The sequence below is a fragment of the Serinus canaria genome, chromosome 3 (assembly GCF_022539315.1).
Source record: "Serinus canaria isolate serCan28SL12 chromosome 3, serCan2020, whole genome shotgun sequence".
Lineage (NCBI taxonomy): Eukaryota > Metazoa > Chordata > Aves > Passeriformes > Fringillidae > Serinus > Serinus canaria.
Genome location: NC_066316.1, coordinates 9434940 through 9452470, shown reverse-complemented (window position 1 = coordinate 9452470; position 17531 = coordinate 9434940). Strand labels below are relative to the sequence as shown.

Below are 17531 nucleotides of genomic sequence, written 5' to 3'. Positions count from 1 at the left end.
ATTCTATGCTCAGGTTTCATCATATTCCTCAGAACAAATCCTGAAGATTAATTACACAGCTCAGATGCTTTCCAGCTTGTTTACAACCAGGAAGCCAACAGGGCAGCAAGCAGAAAACACAGCACTCCTCCCTGATCCAGGTCTCTCCTGTCAGCACTGCTAAAAGGCAAGGGAACCTTTCCCAGAGGAGTTACCTTGTGTGTGAGAGCAGCATACAGCAGGTATCCAGCCTGGGTGTGAACGATTCCTTTGGGTTTCCCAGTGCTGCCTGAGGTGTACAGCATGAAGAGCACATCCTCACTGTCCATGCTCTCTGGAGGGCAGGTGGGATCTGCCTTGGTCATCTCCTAAGAAAGAAAACGTGGTAGTGACAGAAAGACTGGTTCTGTGGAGCCAAGCATCATCACTCCCTCTGTAAGCAAGGCAACAGCACCCAGAGACAAGAGCCACCATTGCTGCTGCCCCTCACAAATCTCCATGGATATATCAGAGCTTAAATGGGCTCACCTGGGGGAAAGGTTCCTACCACAGCATCTAACATTTCCACCAGTACCTCTGCTGGGCAGAGAAGTCAAGGAGAACTGGCCAGATGAAATGACATTTCTGGGGAAAAAATGGTAAGTCATAGCTGCTTACACTTCAAGCCTTTGCAAGCTGCTGGTAGAAATCCAAAATGTGACTGCAAAAACTTGACAGCAGCAGCAAGGTGGCTGGGTACTGCTTAGTACTTTCCTTTTCCTGTAAAAACTGCAGTGCTGCAGTTAAACTGTGTGTTCACCGCCCTTCCCTGGCCCCAGCAGTGGATGACTGTCCTGTCCATTTGATCCTCAAATTCTAATTTTTCCACCCAGAAGAAGAGTGCTTTACTCTCCTGCCTCTGTCACTCTCTTCATACTCCCCTGTTTGGCCAGCTGGGTGAGATCCTCTCCTCACCCCCACAGGAGGGAAGGATGCAATGCCCTGCTAGGTCAGAGCCTCTCTCCAGCTCTGTACTGCCCTGATGAATAATTCCTGCAAGAATTATTAGGTGGCCCCTTGGAGGAATTTCTTGGTACTGCCTTTTTATGAGAATACACTGTAAACACAGTGCAGTTACAAGGGAACGTTACCATCAGTAGGTCCGGTTGTTTAAAAGTGTCTGACAAACAAAGCTTAATAAAATAGGAAGAGTTCACAAAATGTAATTCTTAGCCTCTGAGTTACAGCACTGTTGCTTATATCAGGTATTTCTCATGACATTTCAGCACTGCCAGTTCAGGCTGACTTGTCAGTTTTTGAAACAAAGATGGAATCCTCATATGCTCCATTACAACATTAAATTCTGCAGTAAGCCATTGCACAAGAGCTGGAGAGTACAGCTGCTGTAAAGATCAGCAAGGACAGCTAACACCAATAACTGTTTAATTCTTGTCTTGCTTCAGATCCCAAAACTGACAATGGGATGAGCTCAGCTCTCAGATCACTAAAGCACCTCAGGCTGTTTGCAGACCAAGGAAAACAATCAAAATGTCCTTTGTGGAGTGAGGAGCAAGACAATTTCTGAGTAAAGCTTGTCTTCTCTGTTTAACTTACACTAGTACTTCTTCCTATCTCATGTGACCAGCACAGAGACTCTTGAGCAATTATCTTGCCAGCAGATTAGCTTTTTCCAGGCATTATTAGCATGAGTAGTTCCTGTTTACTGCTGCCAGCAAACTGATAAAGCTACTTCTGCATTAGGCTGGAATCCCATGTGTGCCAGCTAAACACATAAAAACAGCTGCTGTTTTCTTCCCCAGGAAGCACAGGCTCTAAATATTTCCAAGCCATCACTGTTCTGCCACCATGGGACAGCCACAACACTGTTCATGTCTGGATGAAGCTCTCTAGGAACTTCATTATTTCTGCACTGCTGCCTTTCAGCAGTGTCCAGTCTGAGTGCACATGCAATCCCTAACACAGTGTCTGAACATGGTGAAATAACAAGAGCCACGATGGTCTCCGTGGCTCTGGGTCTCAGGAATCACTCCTTAAATCTCAGCACTGTCTGCAAGGCTTCTGAAATGGAGCAGCACAACCCCTGCCCATGCTGAGATAAACCAGACATGGATTGAGCTGCTTGGACTCACAGTCCTAGCAGACTGTAAATACAGGCAGTCCACTTGAGGATGAAGATCCAGATGCTGTAAGGAGCAGAACTCAGGTCCCAAAAGCACTTCTGGAGAGAAAGATTATCCTGGCCAACACTCAGACCTGAAAAGAGCTATCCAACAAGAACATACCTCCTCAAGGGGAATATCACGGTCGCCCATGTGGACTTTGTTATCTGTCCTCTGAGCCACAAACACATGCTGGATGCTCGGACAGTTCTTCACAGCTTCATCCACAGTTGCTTTCAGCTCTATGGTTCGGCCTCCCCTGACTCCCTGGTTGTATGTGATAACTGCTTTGCACCCAGCTAAAAAGAGAAAGAATCAGCAGACATGCCAGCCTGTCTTCCAGGCTAGCATGCACACCCAGCTTTCAGTATTTTGGGGGTGAAGTACAGGACAACATGTGTGACAAACAGTCAGAACTGCTCTCAGTCAAAACCAGTCGGGGTCACTGATGAAAACATTTAAAACCTTAGACACACAGAGATTAAGGGTAGCTGGGACCTCCACAGATTATCCAGTCCATCTCCCCCACCTCAAGGCAGGGTCTGCCTCAGCTAAAGCCCTCCTGACAGCTATCCCCTCCATCCTCCTAAACACCCCAATGGCATCTACTCTACCCTCTCCCCAGCAGTCCATTCCAAAGCCTACCATGAAGGTGAGGAAGTCTTTCCCAACATCCAGCCTCAGTGTCACTCACTGCAGCTTAAATCATCCATCCCTGCCTTGCAAAGCTGACATGCAGAGCAGCTTCTTCCCAGCTCCCTGTGTGAGGGATAACTAAAACATGCACTTGCTCTCTGCAGATCAAACCCACTAAAAAGAAAAAAAGAACATGACCATTTCTGTAAAACTTATTCCCTTACACTAGCCACAGAGAAACTGATGTGACTGCTAGGACGTGAGCCACTGGCTATTTCCCTCATCTGTTGCTATTTTTAGCACTTACTTTTTACCTAATCACAATATACAAGTTCTTTGGGGCTGAGAACAGCTCTGTCTGCTGGTAGAAGGGCTCACAGAGCAGGGGCAGGCTGCCAGCACTTCCAGTATCACACATAAATCACAGGATCCCAACTGAGAATGCAGAATTAGTTCTGTCCAAGAGTATCAAAGAAACACTGCAACTATACTGCAAAACAACAAATCAGGCCCTGTCCCTAAGCTCTGGTTTTCCTTCCAGTTTCACTGCTGCCAAGCTTATTATAACCCAGAGCACAGTGAATGCTGAGCAATTTATTAAGTATTGTAAGGCCAGAGGACACTGCACGTGTCACTCAGGAAAAGGCTCCTCACTGCACTCTGCAGGGGAGAGTGAACTGCCCTGCTAGGCAAGAATGAACCAAGCAAACTCTTTCTGCCAAGAAAACACAGGGCTGGGACATGCCTTGGAGCACTGAAACAGAGGTGTGCTTGTTCCCCAGGCTGCATCTACTCACAGTCCATGATTCTCCCAGCCAAGGACTCGGCGCTGAATCCGGCGAAGACCACAGTGTGAACAGCACCGATCCTGGCACAGGCCAGCATGGCTGCCACTGACAGGGGGGACACGGACATATAGATGGCCACCCTGTCCCCTTTCTGGATCCCATATTTCTTCAGGGTGTTGGCAAGGCGGCAAGTCAGATCCTGAAGTTCCCTGTGGCACAGAAGGAATGTTGTCATGTAACTGCACAACCCGATTTACACGGGGCGAGCAAAGAAAAGAAGAACTTGGGCAGAGCGAGGCTTCACAATCACCTCTGCACCTCATCTCAGCAGAACAGGGCATAAAGAAGGGTGGCCTGGGGCATGCTGGCAGCCAGGCTGCTCCTGCCACTGTGGAAAGGAGAAGAAAGGGCAGAGTGGTGCTTGCTGCAGAAGGACAGGGGAGAGAGCTGCAGGCACTGTCCAGAGCTGCCAGGCTGTAATGTGGCCACAGCAGGCAGCAAGCCAGGTGCTGTCATGCTGCCTCCAGAAATCAGGGCTCATTTCAGTCACTCCTGATGCCTTTTTTACCTATGAGGTTCAGCCAGAAGCCACTGGGAACACAAGGGGGATAAACACAAGATGAAATGGAAGTGTTGTCCGAAGATTTGCCACACTGTTCAAGTCGGGCAACAGCTGGAAGTGCTCCACAACCAGGAGCTTCTCTTTAAATTGCAAGGGTAAGCAACACGATTGCATGCACAAGGAAAGAAAGGAGAACTCTGGAGACACTTGTATGAGGGGCAGATTTTACAAGAGTCTCATCAAAGCTGGATCACCTGCAGAACACAGGTACTTGCAGAACACAGGTACTGCTGCCACGCTTGCACAGAGACACTCAGGAGCACCAAGAACGGAAACAAAGTCTCTTCTCATGGGACTCTGCCATGACATGGTGACAATAACAAAAACATTCCTCTGAGGAGTGAAAAAGCACTTTGTGGGCAAGGGCTTGCACATTCCCTTAGTCTGATGCCTGCACAGGGGATAACACAATTGCAGGCACACCTGGGACCAAGATGCTGCCATGGACTGGATGCCTGTATGCCTGCAGTGGAAGGGCTTTGGGAACAAGGGATACTGTGCCAGGTGAGAAGTGGTCTCATGCCAAGTTGTTTCTGGCTCATTAAAAATTATTTTGTTCCCTCTTTTAAACCCTTGCAAGTTGGAAATAAAAGCTGATAGTTCTCTGCTCTGAAATACCTTATCAAAACTATGGGCTGAGAATAAGTAATTTTTGGAGGGTCCACCCTTTAACTTGTCCTAAACCAAGAGAGAAGACAAGAAAAATGAGATAAATCCAAGGCACAGCACTTCAGATTATTTATTCTATTTATTCTATATTATTTATATTTATTCTATATAATTTATTCTATTTATTCTAAGACTATTCCTGTAGCATCAAGTAAAGAGTCCATTTCTGAACTCTGAGAGGTGGCCAGACGTGTTCAGTGACTGTTCTCTGGCAGTAGCTGGTAACAGCTGTCCCTGCAGGGTGACCACAAGCCTGCAGAAAGCAGGCATGGACCAGATGCACCCCAGGCTGAATTCTCCCTAATCCCTTAGAGTGGAAGATCAGCCTAAACTCAAGAGCACGACATTGAACACCTCCTCCCAAGCCCCTCATGACCGAGGAGGTGCACAGTCAGTCAGATTTATTATTTTGCTTTCACTGAGCTCATGAACTGAGTGACTCTGTGCAATAATGAATTCCCAGCCAACCACTGGTTTGGTGCCTTGTCCTAAAAAAGGCCAAATTTTCTGGTCTGGAATTTATCTGATGCTGCATTAAAGAAAAATTTCAATGTGGATAAATAACAAAGAGTCAAAACAAAAGCTGCTCAACTACAAAGCACGTGAAGGGAAACAAGCCCCAGAGAGACAGCTGTGAGAAAGTAAAATGAAACTACTTATCTGCAATGAAAAATACTCAAGTGCTTTCTGAGCTGCAGCCTCTTTCCCCTATACAGAAACACCAGAGATACTCTGGCATAGGTTTGTTTTCTGAGAAACTCCATGATTCCTCTTGTTCCTTTTGCTTATTCAGGACTTGGTGACCACAATGGCAGAAGCTCTCATTGTTTTTTTTATGATTAACCCCAATTTGGCATTTGCTTAATGAGCACGTGTAAGGAAGGTGATGGACAACATGGATCAGTCTTTACCCATGGACCTATGTGCCTCTTCTTTGTATGCTGAAATGCTGGGATAGAAAGGCCTTGGAGGTCCCTCAGAGCTGCAGCACATGGAGGAATGGACACAAAGGTGAGGAAAAGGGGAAGCCAAGAACTCCAGCAAAGACATCCACATGTCCCTGAGCATCTCTTTTGGCCCCTGTGGTAGCAAGTCAGGCTTGCTCTCCAGTTCAGGAAAGGGAGTTAGCAGGAATTCTGTGTCAGGAATCCTTCCCTTGACTCCTTCAAGCACATTTTGTTATCTAACAGGCAGGCAGCTGGCACAGCAGGCAGTGTGTTACACACTGTCAGTCCCCAGCCCAGACACATCCTGGGGAGGAACGAGCACTGTGCAGAGTCACTGCACCGAAACAGAGGGAGCAGGAGGAGACCACAGCCACCATCCCCCTCCCCCTCTGCTACTACTGCCGAGCTTGGCATTGTAGTTCCTCCATCCCACCAGGTCAGAAGAGCCAGGAGCAACTGAAGCCCTCAGACCCAGCAGTGCCCCACCCCTGGCACAGAGGCAGTGGCATGGAATGCTGGCCAGAAGGTGTGTTGGTAGCATGGCATATGCACCTGCTGCCTGCATTCCCTAGGAGAATTCCCAGTGCAGCCACTCAGAGCAGGGCACTGCACCCAGCACAGGGAGGCAGGAAGAGCCACCAGAGAGGAACAAAGCCATGGGGCACAGGGAGGGTCCTGCAGCCTCTGTGCAAGCAGGGCAGACAGCAGGAGGATCTCAGCAGAGCCGCTGCAGGAGAAGGAAATGTGCTGCAAGCAAAGGGAAGTGCCCAGCCCCTCCTGACAGAGGCAGGCAAGAAACCACAGAGTCAGTTGATGAGGATCCTCTGCAAAAGCAAATTGTAAGAGCTGAGAGCAAATAAGAGAACAAATTGGACAGGAAAACATTGCTCCAGTGGATAAAGTGTCAGAGCAGAGAGGAGAAACGGGGAAGCAGCAACCAGAAGGGGAGCCCATTTGCTAAGGAGAAAGAGCAATAGACCCAGTCTGTGCATTTAGGACAAAGCAAGCCAGGAAGGTGGCAGAGGTATTAATGAACACAGACAAAGGACCAGAAAGAGACATGTGGACCTGCTGCTGAACAAACATGGCTATCAGTGGTCACCAACAGTGTCACCAACACAATTTCTTTCTGTATTATCTAGGATTCGAGTAAGATTAGAGTGTTAAGGGCTAAAACTAATAATTAACTCCAGTCTCTCTCTCTATGAGGTGTGCTTCCATTTTGCCCACAGATAAGGTTTGAGCCTGTTGTCCTCCAGACTCATCACTCACTATGCAGCCATCTCCTCAGCTACCACAGCATCACTCCTAAGCACAAGACCTACAAGGCAAGCCCTCCAACAGAGCCAGCATATCATTGCTCAGGCCAGTCCTTCTGTTTAATCTGACAGACAGCACTCCTCTCCCTGTCCTTACATCTCTGTTCAGCAGCTGACAGACTGTATTTCTGCCAGATCCCTCCCCAGATACAGCTTCCAGAGCCCACTGCTCAGGCAGTGTCTGAACAACTTCTGTAAAACCCATCAGCACCACGTGGCCCTTCTGTGACGCATTTCGGGGATGCTTTGCACAAACAGCCTTCCAGCCAGCCTGATGTTACCTTCTGCCACAGCAAGACAGCACACAGCTTTCTAAACAAAGGAAGCCACTTCCTGTAACATAAAAACAAAAATTGCAGCAAGACTTTCTTTGGGAGGCAGCTTTTGCAAAATTATTCTAGACTTAATATATTCAGTGCCATATACAGGCTTTGACAGCACCTGGTTTAGAGCCTTAGCCCAAGCCCTGTTCTCTGCTGTCAGGACACAAAAGCTGGGCTGACTATTTCTTGCAGCAATCAGTTTATTTCCTGGAAGCATAGTTTGGATTAGGCTGAAACTAATTTGAAAATTCAGGTCAAGCGTCCAAAGTGGGCATCAGAGAACAATGCCCAGCCTTCCTGCAGATTTCCTGAACTCATGGCAAGAGAAACCCCTAGTAACCTTTTTCAGATGAGAAAGTGAAAAATCCATGAGCTCTCTTGGATGTGGAAAGCTGCAAGCCTGGGTGAGATTTATTTGCAACCTCAACTTCCAAAGGCAGCTCTGGAAAAGAGTTTTGCTGCCAATGGCAAGTACCATCAGGGATTCCAGCCACAGTCTTCACTGTGATCTCTAATGCAATGTCATCTCTTTCAGCTCAGGCTGAGGAATCCACTGGGTTTTTAAAGGCATAGCTGTCTTGTTGCTCATGAAGATGTCCAGCCACTTCTCTCCCACCTACCTAGGACCCTGACTCCCGGTCCTTCAGCTTTCCTTTCTCCCTGCTTTGTATTTTGCATTTTGAATTCTCTGTCAGCAACATTTTCTGCACCAAAGTGATCACTCTTCTTTTGAGACCTGCATCCCTTTTGAAAAGCAGGTGAGCTAATGCCTTCTGCTGCCCACTTCCCACAGCTCCCATTGACAAGAGCCATGGGATTTTGCAGATCCACTGGGTCACAGGTGGATAAACTGTAGAGACCATGGTAAACCAGGGAGCACCAGAGAGAATAAATAACTCCATGACAGACAGGGGGAGGGCTGGCATGACCTTAGCTGCTGTCTTCAACACCTCCTGTTGTTGAACTTACAGAGGCTGCAACCCAACAGCTCCAGCCACCAATTCCACCTGCTTTTAAAAGAACCTTTAAAAACCCAGGCTCAGGAATGCACTGGGGAATTCCTCTGCAAGGTTTCAAAGGCCCTGAGCCCTGACAACATCCACAGAGCAGGACAAAACACTCCTGGTCTGGTTGGACCCTTCTGACCATAAGTTCAGCTGTCAGCTCACAGCACCACAGCGCTGCTAAGCCACTGCCCTACCTATGAGCTTTTGGTGGCTCAGCCTCTGGAGAGCCAGAGAGCTTCCTGATAATTGATTTGCATGACCTGTTCCCACTTTATGGTCATTTGCAGGACCGGTTCCTGCTGACTGCAGCCACCAAAGCCCAAGAGGTTTGTATTCCCTGTTGTTACAAAGCAGTAAAAAGCCAAGTCTCTTGCCTTCTCATTCAAAACCAGAGATGATTTGAAACTCAGCTAAATTTCTACTTGATAGAAATGAAACCCTCAGGGAAGAAAAAGCAAAAAATGGCCAGTGAACATTTTTTTTTTCCCTGAAAGGCTGAGTTGCATCAGCTAGAGAGACAGGACAAAACTCAGCAGTGAAAAAGATCATCACAACGGAGCTTGTAAGGGCAGCCATCACCTCCTGGTGCAAAAGTGAAATGTTTCACCCATGGCTTTGGGTATCCTTGCCCACCAGCAGATGTTTGGATTCCCTCCCTAGCACTCAGCACTTGAACTCTGCTGCACAAACACAACCCACCTTGCTGACAAGTGTGCCCAGGGATGTGGGCTCACTGACAGCACAGTGGAGGCAAATTGAGGCTTTTATTTCTGCCAAGGATGAGCTAGCTGGGACAGCACTTTCCAGTGCAGCTGTGTTCCCTGCCAGTGCATGGAGGACATCCCACTGATGAAGGTTTTTCCCTTCCTCAGGGAGGAGAAAGCCTGTTCCAGCCCTTTTCCTGCACATCCATCTTCTTCCTTTGCAGGCTGTGATGGGAACAAGGCCAGCACTCAGCTGTTTTCTTGTCCCTGACAACTCCCCAGAGGAGAAGGCAGAGGACCAGGCCAGCAGCTGCATCTTTCCTTGTGCTGCCCAGGGCTTATCTGTGAGGAGAAGCAGCTCACAGCAGCAAGCTTTGCAAAGCAGATAATGAGAAAATGGGTGCCTTGCAGTATGCTGCACATAAGCCCTGGACAGCTCTCTCCCAGCTGAATCCATGACCTTACTCAAAGCTGGTCCAGAAGGCAGTGCCCAAATTAAAGCCTTTGGTTTCCTGGAGTGCTAAGTCCTTACTCTGAGGCTGCTGAGCCATTAACAGGGCATCCAGATCCTAAGGAAAGGGGCATCTCTCTTCTGCCAAGACATGTCCAGCACGCCTTTCATTCCCCCTTTATGCTGAGGCTGATGTGCTACAGAAGGCTCACCAAGGACTACCAGCATCCCAGCTCCTGGGCCACCTCCTTCTCTGATGATAGGCTTTCCCTCAAAAAAATTCCAGCTCAAAGAAGGCACTACTGCAAAAGGTTTTCAGCTGAGCTCTGTCTCAAAGGGAAGTCAATGCCAACACACTGTGGGAAAAGCTTCCTGATCCATTCAGAACCTGTAAAAATGCAGCCCAAAGATGACAGAAAAGGCCAAATACTCAGAGTATTGCTGTTTTCAACAAAGCTATTCCTGCCTTAATGAGATAAGCAGAGAACCAAGCGGCCTGTTTTACCACGTGGTAGGACCAAAGTCTCTTGAGAAGCTCAATGCAGTCACACCTGAGCCAGAGTATCAGGCAGAAACAGAAACATGGCTCTCAAATACAGGCAGAAGTTTGAAAACAGGGATTGCCAATACATCTTTCTCCTTTCTGGTACCAGTTACTGTGTGTCTGTAAGGCTGCACAACGAAGGGTTCTGTTTTCAGACATGGGTTACTTGTCTTAGTATCACAGCAATCACAATTCCACAGGTGGAAAATAAACTTTCTTCCAAATGCCCAATTTGGGCATGGCCAGGGGAAAAAAACCAGTCCTGCTGCTGTTCAGAAAAGCTGTCCCTTATCTCCAGAGATTGAAGATAAGATGTTTGAGCGTCTGCAGCAGCTCAGTACATTTCAAGCAGTAGCCCAAGGGGGAGGTTAGAGTCGCCTTGAATGAGGCTGTGCTGTCTGTTGAGCTGCTTCTCTTATCAGGCTGATCTGAGCACAATTGTCACCTCTTTCCTACCCCTGGTGTTCATGCCTGAGGCATAAAGAGAGAGGTAAAAGTGCACAAATCTGGGAGAAAAACATACCATACATAAACTCCGGGAGAAACCTTAGGTTCCATCTCCATGTTTACCAGCAGCATGGCAAAATGCAAAAGCACTTAGCCAAGTTACCCAGCTCATCACAACATATTTATTACAGAACAGGCCTAAACACCCTGCCAAACAACAATACCAAGATTAAAGCCAATGCACTCCTCTCACAGATTTAGATCACACATTGTTTATTCCTGTTGCATGGAGCACCAACCTCTCAAAGTTATTTTTACACCCACTCCTCCCTGCTGACCACTTTCCTCACTTGAATGAATAATGTTTACAGGAGCTTTCATAAATTTTGGAGATTGATTAGACTACTAGAACATATTCAGACCCAAGGAGCTCTAGGAATCCCAACAAGTTCCAGAAAACATTCTGTAAAGGTCTGATGCTGGGGACATTCCTCATCTCCTCTACCTTCTGATCTAGCAGAACAAACATCTGCCTCCCTGAGATTCAGCAGCTCAAACATTTGGCTCCCTAAAACATGCACTGGGGAACATACAAGTCTGGGAAACATTTAAATCTCACTAGAGGCAGAGATGATGTAAAAGGCAGCACTGTCTCCTAAATGGGGGCACATAGCAAGGAGAAGAGAAATATGCTGAAACCTGCCACGTTCTAACAAACCCTGCAATCTATAGCGTCAATTACAAGTCAGTGTCACTCAGAGCAGCCTCAAGGTTGCTCTAAACTGCACTGAGGATGGGAAAGAGAAACATGGAGAGCTTAAAATCCCCTCCAGCCAGGGCTCAGTATCAAGCTGTTGACCACCAACTCGAGATGTTTGCACCAAGATGTTTTCTGCTCTGAGAAACCAGAAGCTACTCACAGAAGTTTTCCCATGTGTATCTCCAGCAAGCAAAAAGGAAACTGCCAGATGAAAAAAATCCCATTTCCTGTGTCCCCCACACTGCCAGGCATAGTGAGAAGGTGCCATACCTGTATGTGACATGCACTGCAGTGCCGGGTTCATCTCTCTCCCAAATCAAAGCCACTCTGTCTGGAGACTTTTCGACGTGCTGATCCAAGCAATTTACTGAAAAAAAACCCAAAGCTTTAAACAAAGCCTGGAGATATGAAAGGTGCTTTGCAAACCTAGCTGGGTTAAGTGCAACAGCAAGCAAGTGCAAGATGAAACATCAGGTTTTGGGTTGCTAGACACACACTAATGTATAACAGAGGAACTGAGAGCATTTGCAGCTCCAGTAAAGCTATGCAACAAATTCTACACTTGATTGGCACAGTGGCCTTAGAGATGGATACCCATGAGAGACCATGGCAAATCCAGACATGGCCTGAATTCATGGCTCAATTCAGCCATTTAGCTCCACTGGCTAAACTTAAGCCAGCCCAAATCCTTCCCCTGCCCCCAGCAGCACAAAGGCAAGACACCCTTTTGATGTTTTTGCTCCCCAGGGCAGCATTTCACTACAGAGCTCGGACAGTCTTCCCCAGCTGGCTTATTTAGCACTGCACCATTTGGATTTTCTAACTAAAGCTCGTGTGAAACATTCTTGTTCCAGGGTATAACAAAGAGCTGAACCTCAGCTAACTGAAACTGTCTAAAACTGTAGGATCTATGGTAAACTCAAAGCTCAGACATCCACAAATTTTCAGACCCACGGGAAAGATTAATGTGTCTCAGGCTGTGTATTCCACCTCCTAAAATTTAAAGGTATAAAATTCCCTTTTAAAGGTGCATCTCTCTCCCCCTCAGCAACTTGAAATGGAGGACTTAGGGAGAGCACCCAACCTGAAGAAATGTATAGAATCCACAAAAGAAACCTGCCTGCATGTTCAGTAGCAACTTGCCTGATAGTTAAAGAACATCCTTGTTAAATATTAATTCCAAGCCTATATGACACTTACTTATTGCATCGTAATCTTTCAAAGGAAGTTACTTTATTTCAACTGGCAACCAGTCATGGACACTGCTGTATAACTCAGAGAAAATCTTTTTAAAAATTGCTGGATTTCAGACCATATTTCCTGGAAATATTAATTCTGATGGGAAAGGATTTCATTTTTCCAGATAAATTGTAAAACGCTGTGGGCTGTAGTAGCTTTGGCTCCTCTGTGATCACACCACCACACCACCACACGGGGTGGGAATGAGCCCCTAAAGGTGCACAGAGAAAGAAATTCCTCTGAATTTAACACATTTCATTGCAAGACCAAGTGTTAGCCTCAAAAATTTGAAAAAGCATTCTTCAGCTGTTTAAAGTCTTTTATCATTAATGCAAAACCTAGCAGCAGTACTATAAAATAATACAAAGCCATTTCTTAAGCCATCCTAATATAATACAAGAGGACAAAAGCTCTAGTGGGGAATTTTTTAAGCAGCTATGCACTCGTTTCCTCTGCCTGTGTCCATTGCTGTGGCAACAACAAGCAGCAACTCCCACCTCCAAGCTCCTCACAGCTACAGCCTCACATAAAGTGCCACGCTACACTGCATCACAAAATGGCATTCATTGCCCAAACAACTTTTCTTACTCATGAGCAGCCACACCAGCCTTCAGAGGGAATTTCTGCAGCAGAAAGCCCTGGCTGAGCCAAGTGGGAGATTTAGCCCTGTGTTCAGTAAGAACCAGCAGGTGAACCAGAGCCAAGTGCTATTATTTCCTTCCTGATCTTAGGCTTACATGAGCCTTTTGCCCATTTTACAAAATAGAATTTAGTGACCTCCTCCTTACTACTACACCCTACTGGTTTCTCCATACATTTTCTGGCTTCCTTGACTGCTCAGAAACAATTAATGTCAGTAAGACAAGCTCCTGAGAATGTGTCCTGGTGGGAAATGCAGTAGTTTGCCAGGTTATTCTCCTGGCCAGGAGTTACAGGGCAAGAAGTCCAGAAGCCCTGAAGCTCACAGGTCCTCAAAATGCTTCTGCAAGGGCCCTCAAGCAAAGAGCATCAGATGATTCAGTTGCTCATGGTTCAGCTGTGCTGGGAGACGTGCACACAGGATGTTCTGGATCAGGGACCTGAACTGTTGCCATGTTTCTGCACAGACACTGTTCAAATCAGGAGGTGAAAGGACAAAATCAGAGTCTCCTAACAGAAAAGCAGCCACTTGGCTGTGGCAAACTACTGAAAAAATCCCACTTCCTGTGCCCCCCACACTGCCTTCATCCACACTTGAAAACAAAACCAGCAACAGCAAACCTGCTTAATTCTGTGCATCTGTTTCAAAGGCCTAAGATTTCCTTCTATGTATGCAATAAAAACTTAAGTGGCATTTTCTGTCTGCTGAGGAACAAGACCCAAGGCCAAGCAATATGTGGATATCAAAGATCTGCCATGGGATCCAGAAGAAAGTGTTGATCCCACTCTACAGAGGAAAGAAGTAGATCCCTGACAGGCTGTGCTCAGACAAGATCTTCCTTTCAACAGCAATTAATGCTAACAAAACTCTGGCTGAAATCCTCTGATTGCTGGGTGCTGGGCACAGGGCTGTACACACATCTCCATAAGCTTGGGATCCACTGCTGGGCATCATCCCCTGGGAGGAGACACTCTCTTATGCTCTCTGGAAGACCTGAGGAGAGTTTTCTCTTTTGGCTGTCAAAAAAAGTGGCCAGAATGTTACAGTTACTGCACTACTGAACCAGTGCCCCAGTGCCCTCCCCGAGGAGCAGGGAATGAAGGTCAGAAATGTTCATCCCTGTTAAAATACATCATCACTGCATGGTACCCTGGATGGGGCTGGAGCTCACTCCCAGCGGATGAAGCACAGGAGGACACAAGAGCCTTCAGGGCAAGACATGGCACGGACAAAACTCAGAGGGAGTCAGGGCAGCCACAGCAAATTTTACTTGTTTCATGTTGAGTGGTGAAATTGGAGGAAAATACCGAGATCCTCGTTTAGAAGAAAAAAAAGAAAAAAATCCCTGCAGCTTCTGCCATGAAAGCCTGGGACCGTTCCCCACCTGTGGATCATCCTGAGCCAGCACGAGCAGCACCCGGCAGAGCCCAAACTGGGCATCCCATCCCGGGGCCGATCTCCGCAGGTCGAAGGGCGGCCGCCCGCGAAGCAGCGCCCGGGCAAGAGGCTTAGCCAGGGTTACCCCGGCTTCGGATTTTCTCCCCGCTTCCAGCATTTCGCAATTCCTGGCTTGTTTCCTCCCAGCGCCGCCCAACCGAAATCCTCGTTTTCACCCCCAAAAACGGGCGATGGAGAAACTTCTCCCCGCGGGACGCCTCCCGTCCAGCCCGGCGGCCCCGCCGGGGCGCGGGGGATGCGCGGCCGGGACCCCTTACCCGAGACGTTCAGGCGGCCGCCGAGGAACCAGCGGGCGGACCCAGCCGTCTCGCCGGGCTGGCAGGCCGTGTGGAAGGGACTGTCCCAGCGCAGCCACCCCCGCGCCACGTCCGCCCAGAACGCGGCGGGGTCGCGGGCAGCCCGCTCCTGCCAGGCCCGGTACCCGCCGGGCGGCAGCGCCCCGGGAGCCCCCGCCGCGCTGCAGCAGCTCCGGGCCGCCACCGGAACCCGGCCCGGGGGGCGCGGGCGGCTGAGGGCGCGCAGAGTCCGCGCTCGGGCGGCGGCCAGAGCCATGGGGACACAGCCCGGCACCGCTGTCCCCGCCGCGCCCGCCCGGACCGGGAGGGCGAGAGGGAACGACCGAACCAGGGAAAGAGAGAGAGAGAGAGAGAGAGAGAGAGAAACAGAGACCGCCTGCGGGGAGGGGCTGCCCCGGCGGGGCGGCTCCGGGAGCGCCGCACCCCGAGCCCCCCCACCCCGGGAGCGCCCGAGGACACCCCGCACCCAGGGACAGCCCGCACCCAGGGACACCCCGCACCCGGGAGCACCCCGTCCCCAGGGACACCGGCACCCCTGGGAGCACCCTGTGCCCAGGGACACCCCATACCTCCGGGAGCACCCGAGAGCAGCCCGCACCCAGGGACACCCTGCGCCCGGGAGCGCCCCGAGAGATCCGCCTGCACCCGGAGAGAGAGAGCCAACACTTTGCCCTGTGGCAGGGGTGCGCCCCTGTTCACATCCTCAGCGCCACGACAGGGGTGCCCAGGTACGGCCAGGCACTTGAACATAAAAAGCAGCTCTCGGCACACACACGCTGTCGCTGTCGTATCTACCGGCCACTGAGCACAAAGTGAGCACGGCCAGTGGCACCGTCCTCATGCACAGACAGTATTTGTGCTCCTGGGTAGGTGGCAAACACATTGTGCCCTCGTACACCACCAAACGCACAGCGGTCCTAACCCTGTCCCTTCTGCTCAAAATGGGGTGGGTGTCTCTAAGCGGGGTACACATCCATTTTTTACTTGGCAGCCCTGCCAGCACCATCATTACCATAACGTGGAATCCCTGGCTTTGGTAACACACTTCTTCCTCTATATTAATCTAGGGACCAGATTTCACCCTGACTTCATGGTGCAAACCCTCAAGAATGAGTGGTAAGGTTTTACAGCAGGTAGCACAGAGTTAATTCCTTGTCTATAGCAGAGACACGCTTCTTTCTGGCACGAATTTTTTAGATAGCTTGGTCCAGCCTCCCAGCACAAAGTCTGAAAGCTCAGAATGGCATGGTCTGGGCATCCTTAAGAAGTGCCAAACTACCTGAGCACCAACTCCACTCACCCCCAGGGTTTGGGTAGGCAAAACACATTTCCATGTTCAAGATTAAAAACTTGAAATAACTCTTCATGCTATGAAGCATCTTCTGGCAGTGGTAGAAACAACTTGTGGGTTTTTGTTCTAAATATATCACCAGGCACTTTTTTGGGATTTTTGTGAGAGATTTTCTTACACTGCTGAAATTTTTACTGTGTTTTATAGGCAAAAAGCAAGAATAAATACAATTTTAATTTCCTTGTAAAGTTGGCATTAGCACATGGCTGCTGCAGTTCGATATTGCTACGTTGTGTTTTGACTGTCACTTTCGGTTTGCCCAAGCCCTAAATTCCAAGCAGCAGCACGTGTGCCACCTGGTGCCAGACAGGGGCACGGAGAGCACTTCAGCTTTCACTTGGTTTCCCCAAGGATTGCCCTATCAAAAAAAAGTTTCCTATCAAAGATGACTCATAGTAAGTCCTACCCCTTTCAGGATTTCAGAGGAATGCTTTTTTTTACAAAACAAAACAAACGAGTTGTCAAAAAAAAAAAAAAAGCATGAATTTGAATATTTGGCCGTAAAGCTTACCTGCTTCATTTGCAGCCTTTGAAATCTGGGAACCTTTCTCTGGTTTTCTTCCACCAAGGCTGATTTTCCTCTTCTACCAGCAAGTTTTGTTTTGCTCATGATTCACCCGAACATCCCCTGCTCTCAAATTTTGGCTGCCTTTTTCCTCAGAGAAAACCATGGCCAGCAGCAACACAACCCAAATCCAGTCTGATCACCCCATTGAGATGGGTTGCTGAACCCAAACACAAGCCCAAATCTCCTTTCTTGCCTCAAAAAGAGGAGAGAGGAAAAAAGTCCCTGAGATTCTGCAATGCCTACTTGTTCTACCCATGACTTTCTGAACAAGGGAGTGAAGGCTGGCACATCAGTCTGTTGACTTTTTGAGGAATAAAGGGTGTTACAGTACATTTTTAAGTATTTTGAGTGTGCCAGGAAAGGCTGGTGCTGGATAAAAGACAGGTCACAGAATTGCTTCCTGTGTCTCTCTCCATTCCTAGGGCCCTCTAGCATTGTGGAGTACCAACAGGAATGCTGGCATTCCCAGCTCTGGAGAACCCTGGTGACTGTCATCTGGAAATGCCACCTCTGTGTGGCAGCTTCCAAAGGTTCGTGGCTGCCAAGGCAGAAGAAATCACTCCCTGCTACAGCCAAGCCTCCTGGCACAGTCTCCCAGACCAGCCAGGCAATCTCACTGCCCTG

The 17531-nt window shown here is 48.6% G+C and overlaps 1 protein-coding gene across 2 annotated transcripts in view; it reads right to left on the bottom strand.

The window, feature by feature from the left end:
• The window catches only part of ACSS1 (acyl-CoA synthetase short chain family member 1), a 33399-nt gene extending 17632 nt beyond the window's left edge, over window positions 1–15767 (bottom strand). Inside the window, exons 1-5 of one of the 2 annotated variants that reach the window (XM_018921016.3) lie at window positions 15558–15767; window positions 11626–11722; window positions 3572–3771; window positions 2262–2437; window positions 195–347 (exon numbers count right to left, since the gene is read on the bottom strand). In XM_018921016.3, coding sequence (XP_018776561.1) covers window positions 195–347; window positions 2262–2437; window positions 3572–3771; window positions 11626–11722; window positions 15558–15738 — 807 coding nt within the window. In that variant the 5' untranslated portion in view covers window positions 15739–15767. Of the gene's footprint in view, window positions 1–194; window positions 348–2261; window positions 2438–3571; window positions 3772–11625; window positions 11723–14949; window positions 15382–15557 lie in introns of those variants that run through there. The other variant, XM_050972258.1, reaches the window with a different exon arrangement.
• Between the last annotated feature and the right edge of the window lie 1764 nt (window positions 15768–17531).